We start from the raw sequence: 19718 nt of genomic DNA, 5'->3' as shown, positions 1-19718 counted from the left end.
TTCAGATTGTTATATCGGAACATTACCACTTCGACATAACATAATGAATGGACAGAGACAATGGCTCGTGATGGGGCATGCATTAAAAATTCAAATTTAAATGATACCTTTTTGGACAGCACGAACGGAAGATGATAATTTCTCATGCTTCTTTTCTGAACCTGTGTTTAGCCAAAGTACATTTGTTCAGATTGAGCCTTGATAGAGATAAGATACAATTTCTACAGCCTTGTCACATACAATTTTCATTCATGACAAATTATTCTTCCTGGCGCGCACCCACACACACAAAAATACTGCTCAATGTGCACGAGTGTTTTGTTTTAGTTTTTTGGGTTGTTTTGGTTGTTGTTTTTTGTTTGAACAGTTTCCTACTCAGAAAACTAGTCACTGAATCATCATCTTCCAAGTTTTTTAAAAAAGTGAAAATTCCACTTAAGCAACAGAATAGCATTAAAGTAACAAGAAAGCCTACTTCCCCAAAATTATCCACACAGAACATGCCAAAAGTCAATACAAAATTAACAATTAAAAATTAAGCTGCATACCCCACAAATTTCTACAGCGTTCACATTTCAAGATTTGATATAAGTCAGCATGACAGGCAGTAAAAAGAAAAAATACCTGCATATGATTCTGATGCAGAACTTCCACTTCTATCAAAAACAATTGGAGAGATACCTCTAGCTCTCTTCCTTTCCTTCTTTTTCTCATCTAAAAATCCCAAAACAAAGATAAGGAGTACTGTAAATATCACACATGGAAGACAAGAATGGGATGAAAGTACTGGCAACAGATAAATGTGATTTGTGATAACTACAAGATCTAGGTTTCTGTCCTAAGGCCCCTCCTCAAACATCATGTACAACGAGTATTTACCCTAATTTTCAGACTTGTAGTTCATGAGGGAAAGGTAAACAGCAAGAAATTTGCAAGTTCCATACAAAGTTTAAGATACAGAAGTGATTCACTAGGTTTGGGGCTGCTTTAGTTCTTCTCTCCAATGCTTTAGAAATTTACGGTGACACCAAGTAGAAAAACTGTGTTGTGACCAGTGACACTGCTCCTTCATGCTACTCTGTATCCGAAAGCTCAGAAAAGTGATAACAGTAATAATAATAATAAAAAACCACTGGGGCACATTGTCAACAGGTCTCTTTTCCACTAAAAGTTAAATTATACCTCAACTTTTTTCCTGGGAATAAATTACAGCTTCTTTTATTTTTTAGGTTGTTCTCATTCTCTAACTCCAAATACCAAGGCTGGCCCACTTAACCTGTGTCTAAATTAATCAGGAGGACCAGCTATGAAGCTCTCAAAACAAGGAAGCTACATGACAGGAACCCTTTTTAGCAAGATAGTAAGCATGCTTCTCATCAAAACCAAACAATAAAGAAATGCCATGAAGTGATCTCTCTACTGAGCCAAATTATATTATATGACCTTTTTCAAGACTTCATCCAACCTTCCAAGTTAATCTATACCAAAAGAACCAAGTAATCAATAAATTTAGCAACACCCCATAAAAAGGGCTTCACTGAGTCTTAAATTCCAAGAGGAATTTAATATTAATGAAAATGAAACACTAGCAGAAAAAGCGAGAACCAGACATGGTGTGCAGGCAGTTGCCATGCTATTTTCTTGAGTCCCTATTTCCCGTTAGGCCTGGTCTACACTGGGGCGGGGTGGATCCACCTAAGATACGCAACTTCAGCTACGAGAATAGCGTAGCTGAAGTCGACGTATCTTAGATTGACTTAGAATCACTTACTTTGCGTCCTTGTGGCGCGGGATCGATGGCTGCCGCTACCCCGTCGACTCCGCTTCCGCCTCTTGCCCTGGTGGAGTTCCGGAGTCGACAGCAGAGCAATTGGGGATCGATTTATCACGTCTACACTAGACAATAGATCGATCACTACCCACCGATCCGGCAGGTGGTGTAGACGTGGCCTTATTCTGGTCCTGGACTCCTCATCATTCCAAGTTGTGCGGTGTTCTCTCAAATAAATGAGAACACTACATGCATTTTTACTAAGACCCAGCCATCTTATGTAGCTCTCACCTTTGGAGAAATTGCTAAGGCTATAGCCTCACTATTCCACACATCTAGATTTATATTGAACTTCTTGCCATTAACTTTAAATGATAAATCATAAGCGAATCTATAAAAGAAGTAGTGTCAAGTAGTACTGACTGCAGTAGCTTTAAGCCAAAGCCAAAGCCAGTTCATCTACAGCAATCTGATCCTAGTCTAGTGGAAAGTCATTATTTCCAGGCAAGCCTCAGTGCTAATGTTCCATTACATTTTTTTTTTTTTTTTTTAGTAAATGTAAGTAAAACAAACAAAACACCACCTGATGACCAAAGTCAAAGCTAATCCTCACTAGTGCAAGCCAAAAATAAGAAGTCAAGTTTTAAATCTACTGATATTTCAAGAAAGTGAGAAAAACCAGATATCAAGTAGTATAATAAGAAGCAATCTACCTGAAGCATCTGAGCCGGAACCAGATCTGACTGACCCATCTGTGAAGGATGCGGATTCAGAATCAGAATCACTGGCTTCACTTCGTGTGTCATAGTCATTTCCTTCCTTCTGATCTCTCTCATCTTGTTCATATTCTTCTTCCTCCTCCTCCCCTTCTTCTTCTTCTACCTCTTCATCCTCCTCCCCTTCATCATCTTCCTCTTCTTCCATTCCTTCCTCCTCATTTTCTGTGTTCCCTTGCTCAGAGGAACCGCTGCTGCCAGTCTCATGTTCTGAGCCATATTCCTCAGAGTTCACCTCTTCTTTAGAAGAATGGCTGGATCTGCTCAGTCTTCGATCTACGTCGTGCCTAATTCTCTGATGTTCAAAGAGAAAATCAATCAGCAGTCATAGAACACATTGTCTGGATGCACAAAGTGCCTTAAGAGAATGCGCCTTATAAAAGCCTCAAACAATTGTTTTATTTCTAAAGCTGCAATAACTTACTACCTCAGAACCATCTGGTGTGGAAGACTTTGCCCTTCTGTCAACATCTCTTTTCCTCATGCAAGTCTTTTCAAGTTGTCCTTTATATGGTTCCCTTGAACTGCCGCTTGACATACGGGTCTTTCGATCATCTGGGCGCTTGTTTCTATCAGACCTCTGATATTCCTCATTCTTGTACTCCGACAGTGGCTTTCCTTTTGTACTCACCATTCTTTTATTATTGCTAACTGATGAACTAGGCGGCTTTGGCATCATTTGCCTTGATGAATGCATAGAAGGCTTCTGTCTTTTGCTTTCAGCACTTTCCATCCGGTCACTTTTTCTTTTTGATCCTTAAATAAAGACCAATAGAGACCAAGTTCAAAGTTATTTTACACATCAGATTAGAAGACTTCTTTTTACGTTTGATAATATTTCTCCTTAAAATCAGCTTTGTCTTAAAGTTGAGCACTCTTAAAAATAATTAACTCTTAAAATTAACTAACCTTTCAAAGCACTCTTAAAAATAATTAACCTTTCAATATTATAGCATTTTACAAATATTAAGTCCTTAACCTCCCAGTCACATTCATGTTTTCCATACTGAGAGACAGAGAAACTGATGCCGAAAGGCTAAGTGACAAGCGCAAGGCCAAACAAGTTACTAGCGAAGCTGGGACTGGAAAAAGAGGACTTCCTTCTTCCTACTCTTGTATTCAGTTTACTAGACCAAAAAATAATTGGTAAGATATCTGCTATATCTGCAGAAAACCCAGATTCACGGTGATCTTCAGATAAAGAGAAGCCCTACTTTATTATGTTTGTCCATAAAGTCAGAGATTACATTATAACGCAGTTGCACAAAAGCCGTTTGGGATTCCATTACCTGGGTTATGAATATTGTCACCTTGCTGATTTTAATCATCCTGCACTGTAAAATTTTGCTGTCTACTTTTTAGCAAGATACCTGAGTAGTAAAGCCACATACCCTTTTTCTCATTTTTATCTTGCTCACTATCAGGATTATACAGCTCATCATCTTGGTCTGGAGCATCAGTCAAAATGTCATCCAGAACATTCAGTTCACCATCTGAAAATAATATACATAAATTACAAATACTATTGACAATAATCCATTTTGAAGAAATTCTCTGAAACACTGTTTGTAACCAGCATTAGTTTTTATAATGTCATTAAATTTATGAATGCATTAACACAGCAATGAAAACTTAACAGCTTTTCAATTTCCTCCTTGACTTTAGCTTCAAGTGTCAACAAAATTCAACATGAGAGTACTGTAAGGTGAGAGCATCAACCTTTATGAGGGTAAAAGTTCGGATCACTTCTGTGATATGGCTTCTGCCAAAAAGAGAAGGATTATGGGACTTGCAGTCCAAATGTCATAGGAACTGCATGCTAAACAACAAAAATTCCAGACCAAGGAAAGCAGCAAAGGGAGAACACAGAGATGATAGAACTTAATGACTCTGTCAAGGAGACTGGGGAAAGGCAGGAGGGTTTATCCTGTCAAAGGGAAAGTGCTTAAGGAAAACACATGCAAAAGAAGCCTGGAGAGGAGCCAAAGACCTGTTTGAGAGCCCTACATGAAGAGGAGTAAAACCCTGCAAAAGAGGAAGTGTCTACTGAGACCCTGATGACGCTCTGGTCACAATTTTGAACTCCATTAGCCAGGGGTCACAGACACCGGAGGCTTCCCTACCAGGGATACAGCCTTTTGCATCTGAAAGTTCTATAGGAACTAAGCAAGAAGGGAGGCTGTCTGAACAGAGTGAAACTAACAAAGTATCAAGGGGTCACTGGAAGCTGGGGTCAAGTTCCCAGCATGCAGCTTTCTCTATCCCATAACATCCATACCCCATAATTCACACATTTTAAAGAGAGATCCCACAAACCCACATGGCCCTGTCCACCCTCTGACTGAAGGATGAAGTCTGCACAACTCTGTATAGTCTCATAAACACTGCAAATACAGGATGCATGATTCTCCAGTATCAGAGATGCAGGAAGAACGACAACAATGGAGGACATGATGATTTTTTCGAGGACAGACTGCTGATGGACACAGTGAAAAACAATTCAAGGCTGTTGGTGGCATTCATGAAGCAGCTGCAGATGGCAGAGCACCAATTCTGGGCCCAAGAAATTAGCACTGACTGGTGGGATCACATCACAATGAAGGTTTGGGATGACTAGCAGTAGCTGCAGAACTCTAGGATGCAAAAGGCCACATTCCTGGATCTGTATGCAGCGCTCACCTCCAGTGGATGGAGAGCAAATGAGGCAGTTCGGAAGCGAACGATGATTGCGCTATGAAAGCTTGCAATGCCTGATTTTTACCGGTCAGTGGGAAATTACAGAGTTGGAAAATCCTCAGTGGGGGCGGTTTTCATGCAAGTGTGTAGGGCCATTAATCACGTCCTGCTAAGCAGGTCTGTCAGTCTCCGCAACGTGCGGGTCGTCACAGTTGAATTTGCAGCAATGGGGCTGCTGCACTGTGGTGGGACAAACAAACAGCATGCCTAGCCCTATTTTGGCACCACCACCTTGCCACAGCGTACATCAACAGAAGGGGCTTCTTTTCTGTAGTTTTGCAAGTCTTGGTGGATCACTTGGGATGTTTCACTGATATCAGTGTGGACTGGTCAGGGAAGGTGCATTATGCTCGCAACTTTAAGAATACAAGACTGTTCAGAGAGCAGCAAGCAGGGACATTCTTTCCTGACTGATGGATTACCACAGGTGATGCTGATATACCAGCAGTAATCCTGGAGGACCCAGTATACCACATGCTCCTCTGGCTCCTGAAGCCATATACCAGCCACCTTGACAACACCAAGGAAAGATTCAACTACCAGCTCAGCAGGTGCTGAATGACAGTTGTGCTTTTGAAGGCATATTGGCATTATTTATTCACTGCGATCCAATCTTGTGAGAGAAATACCCCAATAGTGATAGCTGCCTATTGTGTCCTGCATAATATTTGTGAGGCAAAAGGGGAAAAGCTGCTGTCGGGGTAGAGAGAGGAGATGGAGCAACTGTCTGGGGAGTCTGAACTGCCAGACACAATGGCTATTAGAGGACCTCAATGTGGAGCTATGAAGTTGAGGGAGGCTTTGAAAGAGCACTTTAACAGTGTGATGTGACAGATTGTGCTCTAAGTGGCCCTGAAATTCTGGGGCCTGTTTAGAATTGTGTAGTGCTTGGTGTACATTTACACCCCTGTCATACAATGAACCAATGAATTATTCTGGTCTCCTCTACCTTTATACACTATTTCAGTTTCAGTGAAAGTGTATTATGCGGTGCTGGCTGTAGATTTATACATGACTAGGGTGTTTTCATGAACCTAAGAGATCTGTGGTGCTGTACACTTAAAAGTATTGAGTGCTCTGAGTTCTGCTATACATTCTGCAGAGCATGTGGTGAACGAATAAAGATGAGTTTATCTTCAAAAATAGAAATTTATTGACTAACAAAAGGAGTGAAAAAGTGCTAAAAAGGACAATACAATACAAATTTCCTACATAAATTAACCAAATGCAACTTTATATTTAGAATGACGAACAGTTTTGTCCATTTCAGTGCAGAAATGCAGTCAATTTTAGCAACACATATACCAGCCAGTCCCTTGAATGCAACAGTAAGTGACTGAGACATCCCTGACGCCTGCACTGCATCCGAAAGTATCTGGAAATATCTTGCCTCTTTCCCTTTGCAATATAAAGCTTGATAGACATCTCTGCCAGAAAGGACTCGATTTGCTGTACTCACTCATCCTCAGGAAGATACTGAGTGCATTCTTGAAGGAAATGGTCTGGGGAAAGACTGTACAGTCCTACCAAATAATGTTGAGGACTTCAGTGTTTGAGGCAATCAGGAACCAAGCAGAATCAGAAGGGTCCTATTCTCCAAAACTAGCCTGTGTGTCTATTTCAGAAGATTCTGAACTGCACAATAAACAGAGGTTTTGCTCCTTGGGGTTAAGAGGCTTGCAACTCTTCCATTTCTGAGGAAAAAGAAGCAACACATTCTGATTCTGTCCTTACCGGACACGTCTGAATCCAAACACATTAGTATAAGCCCTTGCCCTCTAGGGTAGGAGGGGTGGAAAATGAAAATATAGCCTAGCTTTGCTCCAGTATTTGAGACACCCTTTTGCCAAAGAAACTCCCTATGTCCTCAAGCTCTAGTTACTATGTATTAAAAGTCTGACAGAAGCACACACTTGTATCTATAGGCACCTATGCCCAAGACTGATGTTCTTGCTGCTGTTACCAACAAATGACATGAGAACCACATACCTAGTTGTGTAAATGCTAATAAAATCTGCCAGAATTCTTTGTGCTTTTCCACAAAGCTATAAGCCCTCTTCCATAGCTTGAGCTGCACTTTGTCCAGAAAGGACAGGTAGCTTACATCAAAATCTGTTGGCACTGTAGCCCAAGAAAACATTTTTCCAGGGACATCTTAGTACCTTAATTCTCAGTCCAGGGAAGTCAAGCAGCAAGTCTCAAATCTTAGCCCTGGCCATAGCTCACTGCCGTCAGGCTTGTGGTGAAGCAGCAGCATCCCCAAACAAGTATTTTTGCTTAAGTCGCTTTAGCTATATCCACAGTCGAGTAAAGGTGCTATCACAACTCCTTTACCAACTGGCTCAGAACTGGGTGCAGGGGTATTGCAAACTTAAAGGATGATTGTTGCAAGGTTAGATCTTTCAGGAAACCCACAGGGCTGGACAGGAACCAAATGATAATTGGTGACTTTAGTCATCTATTCTAAAATGTGTGGAAAAGTTGATCTTCCAGGGGAGTTCCTTGTCTTTTTCCTCTGTGGATGTACATTTGGTCCTGAATCTCCAGTTTCCCGAGTAGCCAAAGAGCACTTCTTGGTTCAACAGAGCTACCTCAATATGTATGTGAATGAGGGATAGCCAGCACTGCCAAAGCAAGTGGTGACACCAGCTGTCCCAGTAAACTACAAGTAGTACCACTGATAAGAATCACCACTGGCTCAGGTTGCATCAAGACATATTTCAGATACTCCTATGGCACCAAGCTTTCAACCAGCCCTAGTATAGGACGCTGCTTTGAAGCCCTGAGAACAGTTAAAAAGCCCATAATGTAATCAAAGCAATCTACATAAATCACATAATCAGCCTGTCTCCTAGGATATGCAAGCTCCCCCACCCCATGCAACCCTGCTATTCAGACAGTGATTGCTGCAGGCTTTGTGTGTAGTAACTGGTAGGCAGAGAATGAGCAATAATGGTTGTAAGTTGGGGTATATCCCTAGTCAAGCACCAAAAGGGTCATGTCTACACTAAAAAATTATGTTGACTTAAGTTACACTGACATACAGCCACCAGAGTTATGAAATCGCTTTTGCAGGTCCACACTACGCTCTGTCTGTCGGTGTTGCACGTCCTAACCAGGAGCATTTGCACCAATTTAACTGTCCGTGTGGGCCATCGTGGGATGGCTTCTGAAAGCCAGCAACACTCAATGTAAGCAACGCAGTGACTACATTGACACTGAGTCTACTTAAGCCAGGGGTGGGCAGACTTTTTGGCCCGAGGGCTACATCTGGTTATGGAAATTGTATGGCAGGCCATGAATGCTCATGGTTCCCAGCCAATGGGAGCTGCAGGGGCGGTGCCTAGGGCAGGGACAGCGTGTGGAGCCCCTGGCTGCCCCTACACATAAGAGCCAGCGGGGGACATGCTGCTGCTTCCAGGATCCGTGCAGAGCCACAGCATCTGCGGAACAAGTCAAGCCCCAGACCCTGCTCCCCGTCGGGAGTTCAAGGGCTGGATGCGGCCCTGGGGCCATAGTTTGCCCAGCCTTGACCTAAGTGCTATGAAATATTTTCTGTTATGAAAATATTTCTTAATGCAGTTTTTTGTGGAGATATATTTTCAGAGCATCAGACTTACAACCACAGCGTTATTACAGTATACCCATGCATGACCGGCAGCTTAAAGGCCTGATTAAACTAATACTTCTTTAAAAAATTCTTACATATGTTACCAATTGTGTATCAGAGCATTAAACCTAGAAAAAAAATCAACACATTTGCTTTTTGCTCAGCACTGAACAGTAAAAAAATGAAATTAATCAATTTTTCTTTGCACTCATCATATAGTTGCTGTAACATTTGGTTTGCAAATGCCATGGGGAATATATAAAAGCTTGCATTTACAATTCCTAAACTGAGGGAATATATTAAACTGGCAACGTACCTTTTTACATACCATATCAGCAAGTACACATGCACACGGCAGTAAGCATCATCAGAGCACTAGGTACTATCATATTGCAGTATTGGTTCCAAAAGGCAGAAAGCAGATAGACAGACACCAGAAGAGATAGCACAACTGGAGACAAAGCTCACAATTCCCTTCTGATGTTTGAATGTGATGTATTAAGTAATACTTATATGCACACATAGCTATGCTCTCATTGTCATTACCATCACTATGTATACCCATGCTCATCCTTTGAACGACACTAAAGAAGTCAGAAAAAGAAAAGGCCTATTACAGCATGCAGCTAGTTCTGCCAACCACGGGACTGTTCCCTGTGGTATACTGCTTATAAGAAAACCCCAAGAATTATAAACATCAGAATTCTGAACTGATCAGTCAACCACACACGTCATTTAGAACCAGAAGTAGGCAATCAGGCAGCAGCAGAGACAAAACAAACAAAAAACAAATATAGTACAGTACTGTGTTAAGCACGCAGGGAAAATAAAGGGAAAATTTAAAAGTAAAGATTTGATGAAGTAAGGAAACTGTTTCTGTGCTTGCTTCATTTAAATTAAGATGGTTCAAAGCAGCATTTTTCTTCCGCATAGTAAAGTTTCAAAGCTGTATTAAGTCACTGTTTAGTTGTAAATTTTTGACATAACCAAATTGTTTTGTTCAGCGTTATGTGTATTTCAGAGTTATGAACAACCTCCATTCCCAAACTATTCATAACTCTGAGGTTCTACTGTACTACTTTGGCTGAGTACAGTTTGAGATGTCCAACCTAAGTAATGTAATACTTTGGCCTACCTTTGGTGGTTGGGTTTAAGTATGAGGGTACTGTTGGTGGCCTGTGATATATAGGACATGAGACTAGACCAGGAATTCTCAAACGGAGGTCACCGGTTATTACCTGGCGGTGTCACAAAACAGCAGCCCACATTAAATTAAAAAACCCTGTTTTAATTTATAAGGGGGGGCGTTGTCACACTCAGAGTCTTGCTGTCTGAAAAGGGCTGTTGCCTCTACAAGAAGTTTGAGAACCACTGGAGTAGTTATAGACTCTACTGAGGTTTCTACCATTTCCCTGATATTTAGTACATTTCCCCCTCTTTCAGTAATTCCAGTATATTTCTCTGTGGTGCTGCAAGTCACCTTAAGGAGAGCTACAAAACCTATAAATATAAGAAGTCATCTCTAAGTTGTTACATGAAGGGGCCTCACAGCAGCTGTAGCTCCTATGTTGGAATCTCTGCACACAAGAAACCACACCAGAGAAAAAGAGAGCCCTGAACAAGGGCATGCAGACCAGCTGCCGCTCCCCACCTCTAAAGCATCACAGCACGATGGGGTAATCTGACAGGCATACAAAGCCAATAAGTGGTACGAAGCTTAAAAGTAGTGGCTATTCCCCCCTCACAGCAGTAACATGTTATATAAATCTAACAGAACAAATTATGTATACAGCCCGCCCAAAGGTTTAACAGATGGATCTACATCCAGTTCCTTCATCCCGATCATACAGTTGACGCTTCAGAAGAAAATTAGGAAAGATTTTTGTAATTAGTTTCATTTATTCTGGTAAAACCAAAAAGAGATTTTCCACATCCCTCCCCTCCACCCCTGTAGGGCAGCTGACCCCTCTCCCAGCCATTCCCCCCCACATCCCTTCTGCCCCTGCAGGGCAGCTGAGTGCCCTCCGCCCCTGGCCCCCCACATCTCCCCCATCCCCCACAGGGCAGCTGAGCCCCCTCCAGCCATTCACCCCCACATCCCCTCCACTCAGGGCAGCTAACCCCCCCCAACCCCCACATCCGCTCCACCCCCGCAGGGCAGCTAATCCCTCCCAGCCCCCCCACATCCCCTCCGTCCCGCAGGGCACCTGACCCCCCCCAGCCCCCCCACATCCCCTCCGTCCCGCACGGCAGCTGATCCAGTCCCCCTCAGCCCCCCCACATCCCCTCCGTCCCGCACGGCAGCTGACCCCCCCGCCACCCAGCCCCCCCACATCCGCTCCACTCCCGCAAGGCAGCTGACCCAGTCCCCCTCAGCCCCCCCACATCCCCTCCGTCCCGCACGGCAGCTGACCCCCCCGCCACCCAGCCCCCCCACATCCGCTCCACTCCCGCAAGGCAGCTGACCCAGTCCCCCCCAGCCAGTCCCCCAAACCGCCCACCCCCTTGCCGTGAGGGGCCCCCTCCCCGACACAGGGCAGTGCGGAGCACGGATGTCCCGCCCCAGCGAGGCCCGCTACCTTTCTCCTCCCGGCTGTCCGCCGCCATCCCGCCGCCGCCGCCGCCTCCCCTCAGGGGCCGGCCGCCTCGCGCTCTGCTCACAGCGCCGGCGAGGCGGGACGCTGGGGGGCGGGGCGGGGCGCGCGGCCGCGCGGAAGAGGCGGGCGCGGAAAGGAGCAGGGCTGCGGGGTCTCGTTGCGGGCCGGGCCGCCGAGCGTCTGGCTGGAGAGCCCCTAAGATGGAGGCGGCTTCCTGCGTGCAACAATCCCCCTCCCACAATGCACCGCTTTGTTTACGCTTCTGGCGTCATAATGCAGACTGCGTCTGACCTCATCGCGCAGAGTCCGCCCGGAAGGGCTCCAAGTAGATCAGGTGGGGGCAGGCCGTGTCACGTGACTCCGCAGGGCGCCCTCGGCCGCCGCCATCTTGCGCCTGGGCGGGGTCAGCGGCCCGCCTTGCCCGACGCTCCCCTCCCCCCCCCCCCCCGCGTCCCCTCAGGCGCTCCCCGCCATAGAGGACCCGGAGCGGCTCCTCGAGGAGCTGCTGGGCCGGGGGCAGGAGCATTGGGGCGAGCGCGGCGGCGGCGCTTGTTGTCTGGGCCGGGCGTGCCGCGGGGGGCAGCGCAGAGGGCGTTAGCGTGCCGGAGCCGGCCCGCGCCAGTCCCCGGGGGTGGCCGCCCCTGGCTGCGCAGCCCCCACATCCCCCAGAAACGGGCTTTAGCCCCCTCCCGTCCAAGACCCAGCGGGCTCCCCGGCCTTGGTAGAGCTGCTCCCGGGTGGGGGGGACCAGGCGGCAAGGGTGAGAAGCCAGGACGGGGGTGGGGGGTATTAGGTGCCTATATAAGAAAAAGTCCCCCCCCAAGTCGGGATTGTCCCTATAAAAGGGGGACGTCTCGTCACCCTACTCGCCGCGCCACGGTGCGAGGCGGGATTTTGCAGACGTTAAGGGTGCGCGCAGAATTCCCGCCCCCCAGTAATGGGCTGCAGAGAGGTTGGCCGCCATGGGGCTGCTGGGCCCGGCAGAGGCCAGCTCACACATAGAGGGTAAGGCCAGGGGGAGGGAATTGGAGGGTTCCCTGAAACTGCCATTCCCAGCGCATCCTGGAGGAAGGAGGTGGTGGCGCGCAGGAAACTGTGCAAGCTTGGGACCCAGCATCAGGCTGTTTTTCCCTCTGGATCCCTGGGCTCTAGCAGGGTAGAGGCTGGGGCTGGGGGTTCCCACAGCTGGCGTCTGGAAGGAGAGGCGGTCTGGGTTGGGGGTGTGTGGCTGGGCTTTGGGGAAAAGGGGGGGTGTAAGTGTCTGATGAGCACACACACACACCCCCCCAGCTGGGATCTGGGGGGTTGAGGAGGCAGAGAAGCAGGAACTAAGTTGCCTTAGGGGTTTCTTTAATTCTCTATTCCTGGGGGAATTTTTGTTCGTGTCTGTTGTTACAAACATACTTGCTGACAGGTATTTTGAAATAAATTACCAAAATAATTGAAACTGGTGTGATTATATAGTGTTATTTTGACAAAATTTGCAGAATTTTAAAATATTGTGCGCAGAATTTTTAATTTTTTGGTGCAGAATTCCCCCTGGAGTATAGAGCACAGGGTACCGCTCCATTATAAGGTGGGGCTGGGTAGGTTGCATGGACAGGCCTAGGCAGGCTGCTCCCCTCTCTGCGTCCTCGAGGGAAAGGTGAGAGAAGGAAACTGTAAGCTAAATAGCATAACAGCTGGTTAGAAATAAAACTCTGTAAGTCAGTGGTTTTCAACTTGTGGGCCCTGGACACTTAGGGAATCCACAGACTAAGATTTCTAAAGGCGTCTGTACTGCCATTCAAAATTATTTAGGGTTCTGCAAATAAAAAAAATGTGTTAAACCCCTGCTGTAAGTATTATTCAGAATGTTATAAAAAAGATTATACAACCTGCCCCTACACACACACTCCTTCCCTTAGTGAGCACCACCACCTTCAGGTGATTGTCTTCACCAACAGCTCTGTAATTTGATATGTCTAAACTGCAGTTAGACACCTGCGGCTGGCCCGTGCCAGCTGACTTGGGCTAAAGGGCTATTTAATTGCGGTGTAGATATTTGGGCTGGGGCTGGAGCCTGGCTCTAGGGTCTTTTTTTTGAGGTGGGAGGGTCCCAGAGCTCAGGCTGCCTCCTGAGCCTGAACATCTATGCTAAAATTAAGCAGCCCCACAGCCTGAGTCAGCTGGTATGAGCCAGCCACAGGTGTGTAATTGCGGTGTCGACATACCCTGAGTCACACCGTCATAGCTATACTGGCAGAGTCCCCTGGTGTAGATGCAATGTATGCAGACAGGAGGATGTCGTCTTTTGGCATGGCTACATCACCTCCCTGAACAGTATTATTTAAGGTGACAGAAGGCAGCTTCTGTTGGCATATTTGTGTCTACACTGGAGGTTTTGTTGGCATAGCTATGTTGTCTAGTGGTTTTGATTTCCCCCCCCCCCTCCACACCTCTTGACAGACATAGTTATGCCAGCAAAATGAGTCGGCTAATGTACGCTACTTCTGGAAAGTTTAGTAAGACCCATTAGTCCTCTACAAAGTTTCAGTGACATTTAAATAGCTTATCTCATTTAATCTTCTGCCAGGAATAGTAATGTCACAAATGCTGGGTTAATATGAATGAGGTTTATTACAGTAGTAATCCACCAAATCTAACTGCATTTCCAGAATCAGCAGCATTAGGCACTCACAGTCCCTAATGACAGCCTTATCTTTCAGTGGGAATTTAATTAATTAATGCGTTATTTTCCTCTCTCTTCCGTACTAAGGGAAGTAATAATACGTTAATTCAGTCCAAATGCCAGTTGTGTTGCTTAGAATTATTTTCTATACCTGATGACGAGATGTATCAGCACTTACACATTTAGGGAAGAAGTTGCTGAAAGATTTAGTCTCATTGACTTCAGTGGAGCTATGCTGATTTACATCATCTGAGAATCTGGCTCATCAGCTTACATGGTGCTAAGCCTATTTACTCCAGCTAAGGATTTGGCCCATCATGTTTCTACTTATGTTAATAGCAATAATGACAGTAGAAAAGGAAGACTAAATAACCAAAATTATTCTTCTTACACCCTTACACCATAGGGTTTTTTTTTATTATTTATTTATTACAGTAGTGCCTATGAGCCCCATTCACGGACCAGAACCCTACTGTGGTAGGCACTGCACAAACATGTCGCAGAAAGATGGTCCCTGCCCCAAGGAGTTGATGTAAGTACTATCTGCTTCCTCCTTGCACAGAAAATCAAAAATGTACAGTACATTTGTTGCTATTAAACGCTTGACAACACAGTGGGCCAAATTTTCTGCTGAGAATGGGCAAAACTCCATTTAAGTCAATGGAGCGCTGTCCATTTACAGCAGCAGAGAATTTATCCGTATTTTGCAATATTCCAAATTCTGGATCCTTGATGTAAATTGGTGTAGCTCCATTGTAGTCATTGGGGTCAGATTCTCAGTTGGTGTAAATCAGCATAGCTCTACTGAAGTCAGTTTACACCAGCTGAGACTCTGGCCCTGTAAGTGCATTGTAGGAGAGGAAATGTCACAAACAGCAGTGTTATGAAGTGGCTGAAACTGTGTTAGGGTTGATTTAAAACCTCACTGAGATTGGTAGGTGTGAATACTCCCTTCAGTTAACATAACTGTGAGGATAAGTTGATCAAAATCCTCCATCTAAGACAAAATGGTTATGTGAGCCTGCCCAGGACTTTTGGACTCTGTGGGCGGAGGGTTTTTTGCTGAGTTATTGTTTCAGGTAAGGATGTCTGTATGTGGGGAAAGGAGAACACAGAACCACAGAGAGGTCAGCGTGAAGAAATCCAAGCAGAACCCTGTGAGCATGGCATGACCCTGATATAAACCTTGAGAGAAGTTCTGGGTCAGGGATGCTGGCTGAAAAGAAGTGTGAGCCTGTAAGTTTAAAAAAAATATTCCTTTTGTTTCTTGTTCCTTCCACCTTTGGAGAAGCAGGATTTTGTACATTCCTGGTAAATGAATAAGAATGAATAAAAGAAAATACCTAACTCCATAAACAATTTCGACTCCTATCTGAAATATCTCTAGGTCCCCAAACTTTGACAAGCTACTTGGATAAAAAAGGACAAAAAAAGCAACAATAATTTTATCTGAACACAGTAATTTTCATGGTTCCAATTCCCCAGCTAATGTAACTGGTGTAACCCCATTCAACGTAGCTACACTGATTTATGACAGTAAGCATCTGGCTTCATATTTTCAGTGGTGATCACTGCAATTTTCATCATCGTTTTCTTTTGTCACATTTACAGTTGAATACTTAAATTTAAAAAGAAAGGCTGCTATGAATGCTGGCCTTTTGCTATCTATTTTGGGGGTCTCTGTGGGTATGTCTACACTGCAATAAAAGACCCATGGAGAAGGCACAGCTGTGGCTGGCTGGAATTAGCTGATTCGGACTCATGCTGCGGGGCTAGAAATTGCAGTGTCAGCGTTCGGGCTCAGGCTGGAAGGGATGGGTCTCAGAGATGGCGTCCAGCCTGAGCCCAAACATCTACGCTGCAATTTTTAGCCCTGTAGCATGAGCCACTCAAGCCTGAGTCAATTGACCCAGACTCTGAGACTTGCCACGTTTTTAATTGAAGTGGAGATGAACCCTGATATGCATTTGGGGCCCTCTGCAGTTATGCCACGGGGTTGGGGAGATAGTGTCTCCTCCCTGGCACCTCTGTCAGGTATTTGCCTTACACTCCTCTGTGCACAAAGATCCGTGCTTGCAACAGTGCTAACTTTTCCACAGGTATTTACTAGGAAACCCACTTTGTCCCAAAATTTTGTGTCTGGCGCACTGTGTAAAATACGTCTTTGAAGCTCATAACACTTCCCAGAGATTACACTGATCATGTCTCCCACCTAGAGAAGTTACAAACAATCCCACAATGGCACATACATTTTGCATTTTTAATATAATGGACTCCAAAGCTACTTAAACTTAATTTAATAAGGTTTTGCAAACACAGTGCAGGAAATTGCCATATCTGTCACAAATGCATTATATCCAGTTAATGGATATAATGGGTTGTCAAGCAATTAAAAAAATTAATTGTGATTAATTGCGCAATTAATCGCACTGTTAAACAATAATAGAATACCATTTATTTAAATATTTTTGGATGTTTTCTATATTTTCAAATATATTGATTTCAATTACAACACAGAATACAAAGTGTACAGTGCTCATTTTACATTTATTTTTGATAACAAATATTTGCACTGTAAAAAACAAAAGAAATAGTATTTTTCAATTCACCTAATAAAAGTACTGTAGTGCAATCTCTTTAGCATGAAAGTTTGAACTTACAAATATAGAATTATGTACAAAAGATAACTGCATTCAAAAATAAAACAATGTAAAACTTTAGAACCTACAAGTCCACTCAGTCCTACTTCAGCCAGTCGCTCAGACAAACAAGTTTGGCTACAGTTTGCATGAGATAATGCTGCCCACGTCTTGTTTACAATGTCACCTGAAAATGAGAACAAGTGTTCACACAGCACTGATGTCAGCAGCATCGCAAGATATTTACATGCCAGATGTGCTAAAGATTCATATGTCCCCTTCATACTTCAGCCACCATTCCAGAGGACGTGTCCACGCTGATGACGGGTTCTGCTCGATAACAATCCAAAGCAGAGCGGAGCGATGCATGTTCATTTTCATCATCTGAGTCAGATGCCACCAGCAGAAGGTTGATTTTCTTTTTTTGGTGGTTCGGGTTCTGTAATTCCCGCATCGGAGTGTTGCTCTTTTAAGACATCTGAAAGCATGCTCCACACCTCATCCCTCTCAGATTTTTGACGGCACTTCAGATCCTTAAACCTTGTGTGGAGTGCTGTAGCTATCCTTAGAAATTTCACATTGGTACCTTCTTTGAGTTTTGTGAAATATGCAGTGAAAGTGTTCTTAAAATGAACATGTGCTGGGTCATCATCCGAGACTGCTATAGCATGAAATATATGGCAGAAGGTGGGTAAAACAGAGCCGAAGACATACAATTCTCCCCCCCAAGGAGTTCAGTCACAAATTTAATTAACGCATTTTTTTTTAATGAGCATCATCAACATGGAAGCATGTCCTCTGGAATGGTGGCCGAAGCATGAAGGGGCATATGAATGTTTAGCATATCTGGCATGTAAATACCTTGCAATGCTGGCTACAAAAGTGCCATGCGAATGCCAGTTATCACTTTCAGGTGACATTGTAAATAAGAAGCAGTCAGCAGTATCTCCCGTAAATGTCAACAAACTTGTTTGTCTTAGCAATTGGCTGAACAAGAAGTAGGACTGATTGGACTTGTAGGCTCTAAAGTTTTACATTGTTTTGTTTTTGAGTGCAGTTATGTAACAAAAAATCTACATTTGTAAGTTACACTTTCACGATACAGAGATTGCACTTCAGTACTTGTATGAGGTGAATTGAAAAATACTATTTCTTTTGTTTATCATCTTTACAGTGCAAATATTTGTAATAAAAATAATATTTTTGTACACTTTGTATTCTGTGTTGTAATAGAAATCAATATATTTGAAAATGTAGAAAAACATCCAAAAATATTCAATACATTTCAGTTGGTATTCTACTGTTTAACAGTGCGATTAATTGCGATTAACTTTTTAATCACAGTTAATTTTTTTGAGTTAATTGCGTGAGTTAACTGTGATTAATCGACAGCCCTAATTTTTACATATGTCCAGTACAGATGATATAATTTATTGAAGGCAGTATCAGTTTAGATTTGTTGCTTCTGAGGCAGATCTCCAGACTCTGGATGAGTTAAGTTCTATGTAGGTTGTCTCTAAGGGCTTGTCTGTGCATAAAAGCTTGTACGACTTTCTCCATATATTTCTCTCCGGAATAGTTAAAGTGGCACAACTCCCTAGTGTGGCTGCAGTTATATCAAGATAAAAGTGTGGTTTATTTCTATACAGGAAATGGAACAACTATACCAATATAAAGCACCTTGATTCTGGTATAACTGCCTCCACACTAGGGCTTTTACTGGTATAATTATTTTGTTTAAAAAAACCCCACACACACCCCAAGCAAAATAGTTATACTGGTAGCAGGCCTATGTCTCTCTTCCAAATAAACTAAAAGTGTGTTGGGATTTTCTATATTTTACTAATAAGGTGACTTGGATTTTAGAAGTTCAAGGAAAGCTTAGAGAAATACAAACTCTCTAAAGACAAGACCTATAATTTATGAGGAGATGTACGGAACAATCTAAAGGATTTGTACTCTCCATTTCTCTTTACAATTTTTCTCTGACATAGATTGAATACCTCAGTCTTGAAAAGTAGAATAGGATCCCATCATTATATAAAAGTTTGTATTTGTTATTGTTTCAGAGTAGCAGCCATGTTAGTCTGTATCAGGCCCAACAAAGAAAATAACAGAACGCCACTAGCCATCATCTTCAGCTCCCAACTAAAACCTCTCCAACGCATCATTGAGGATCTACAACCTATCCTGAAGGACGACCCATCACTCTCACAAATCTTGGGAGACAGGACAGTAATTGCCTACAGACAGCCCCCCAACCTGAAGCAAATACTCACCAGCAACCACACACCACACAACAGAACCACTAACCCAGGAACCTATCCTTGCAACAAAGCCCGTTGCCAACTCTGGCCACATATCTATTCAGGGGACACCATCACAGAGCCTAATAACATCAGCCACACTATCAGAGGCTCGTTCACCTGCACATCCACCAATGTGATATATGCCATCACGTGCCAGCAATGCCCCTCTGCCATGTACATTGGTCAAACTGGACAGTCTCTACGTAAAAGAATAAATGGACACAAATCAGATGTCAAGAATTATAACATTCATAAACCAGTCGGAGAACACTTCAATCTCTCTGGTCACTCAATTGCAGACCTAAACGTTGCAATATTACAATAAAAAGACTTCAAAAACAGACTCCAATGAGAGACTGCTGAATTGGAATTAATTTGCAAACTGAATACAATTAACTTAGGCTTGAATAGAGACTGGGAGTGGATGTGTCATTACACAAAGTAAAACTATTTCCCTATGTTTATTTCCCCACCCCCCCGCTCTTCCTCAGACGTTCTTGTCAACTGCTGGAAATGGCCCACCTTGACTATCACTACAAAAGGTTTTCTCTCCCCCCCGCCCCACCCCCCGCTCTCCTGGTGGTAATAGCTCATCTTAAGTGATCACTC

The 19718-nt window shown here is 43.8% G+C and overlaps 1 protein-coding gene and 1 long non-coding RNA gene across 4 annotated transcripts in view; one reads left to right on the top strand and one right to left on the bottom strand.

Moving 5' to 3' along the window:
* Positions 1-11732, bottom strand: part of YTHDC1 (YTH N6-methyladenosine RNA binding protein C1) — a 33269-nt gene extending 21537 nt beyond the window's left edge. The window contains exons 1-6 of one of the 3 annotated variants that reach the window (XM_048846336.2): positions 11473-11732; positions 3939-4040; positions 2975-3303; positions 2485-2842; positions 625-714; positions 108-161 (exon numbers count right to left, since the gene is read on the bottom strand). In XM_048846336.2, the coding sequence (XP_048702293.1) occupies positions 108-161; positions 625-714; positions 2485-2842; positions 2975-3303; positions 3939-4040; positions 11473-11500 (961 nt within the window). In that variant the 5' untranslated portion in view covers positions 11501-11732. The remainder of the gene's footprint in view (positions 1-107; positions 162-624; positions 715-2484; positions 2843-2974; positions 3304-3938; positions 4041-11472) is intronic. The other 2 variants (XM_048846339.2, XM_048846337.2) reach the window with 2 other exon arrangements.
* A 216-nt stretch (positions 11733-11948) lies between these two features.
* On the top strand, positions 11949-19356 carry LOC125635351 (uncharacterized). The gene is made up of 3 exons (XR_007356233.2): positions 11949-12495; positions 14597-15397; positions 18870-19356. It is a non-coding gene; the product is annotated as an uncharacterized LOC125635351 (long non-coding RNA).
* The last annotated feature ends 362 nt before the right edge of the window (positions 19357-19718 follow it).

The sequence above is a fragment of the Caretta caretta genome, chromosome 4 (genome assembly GCF_965140235.1).
Source record: "Caretta caretta isolate rCarCar2 chromosome 4, rCarCar1.hap1, whole genome shotgun sequence".
Classification (NCBI taxonomy): Eukaryota; Metazoa; Chordata; order Testudines; family Cheloniidae; genus Caretta; species Caretta caretta.
This window is presented reverse-complemented; position numbering and strand designations above follow the sequence as displayed.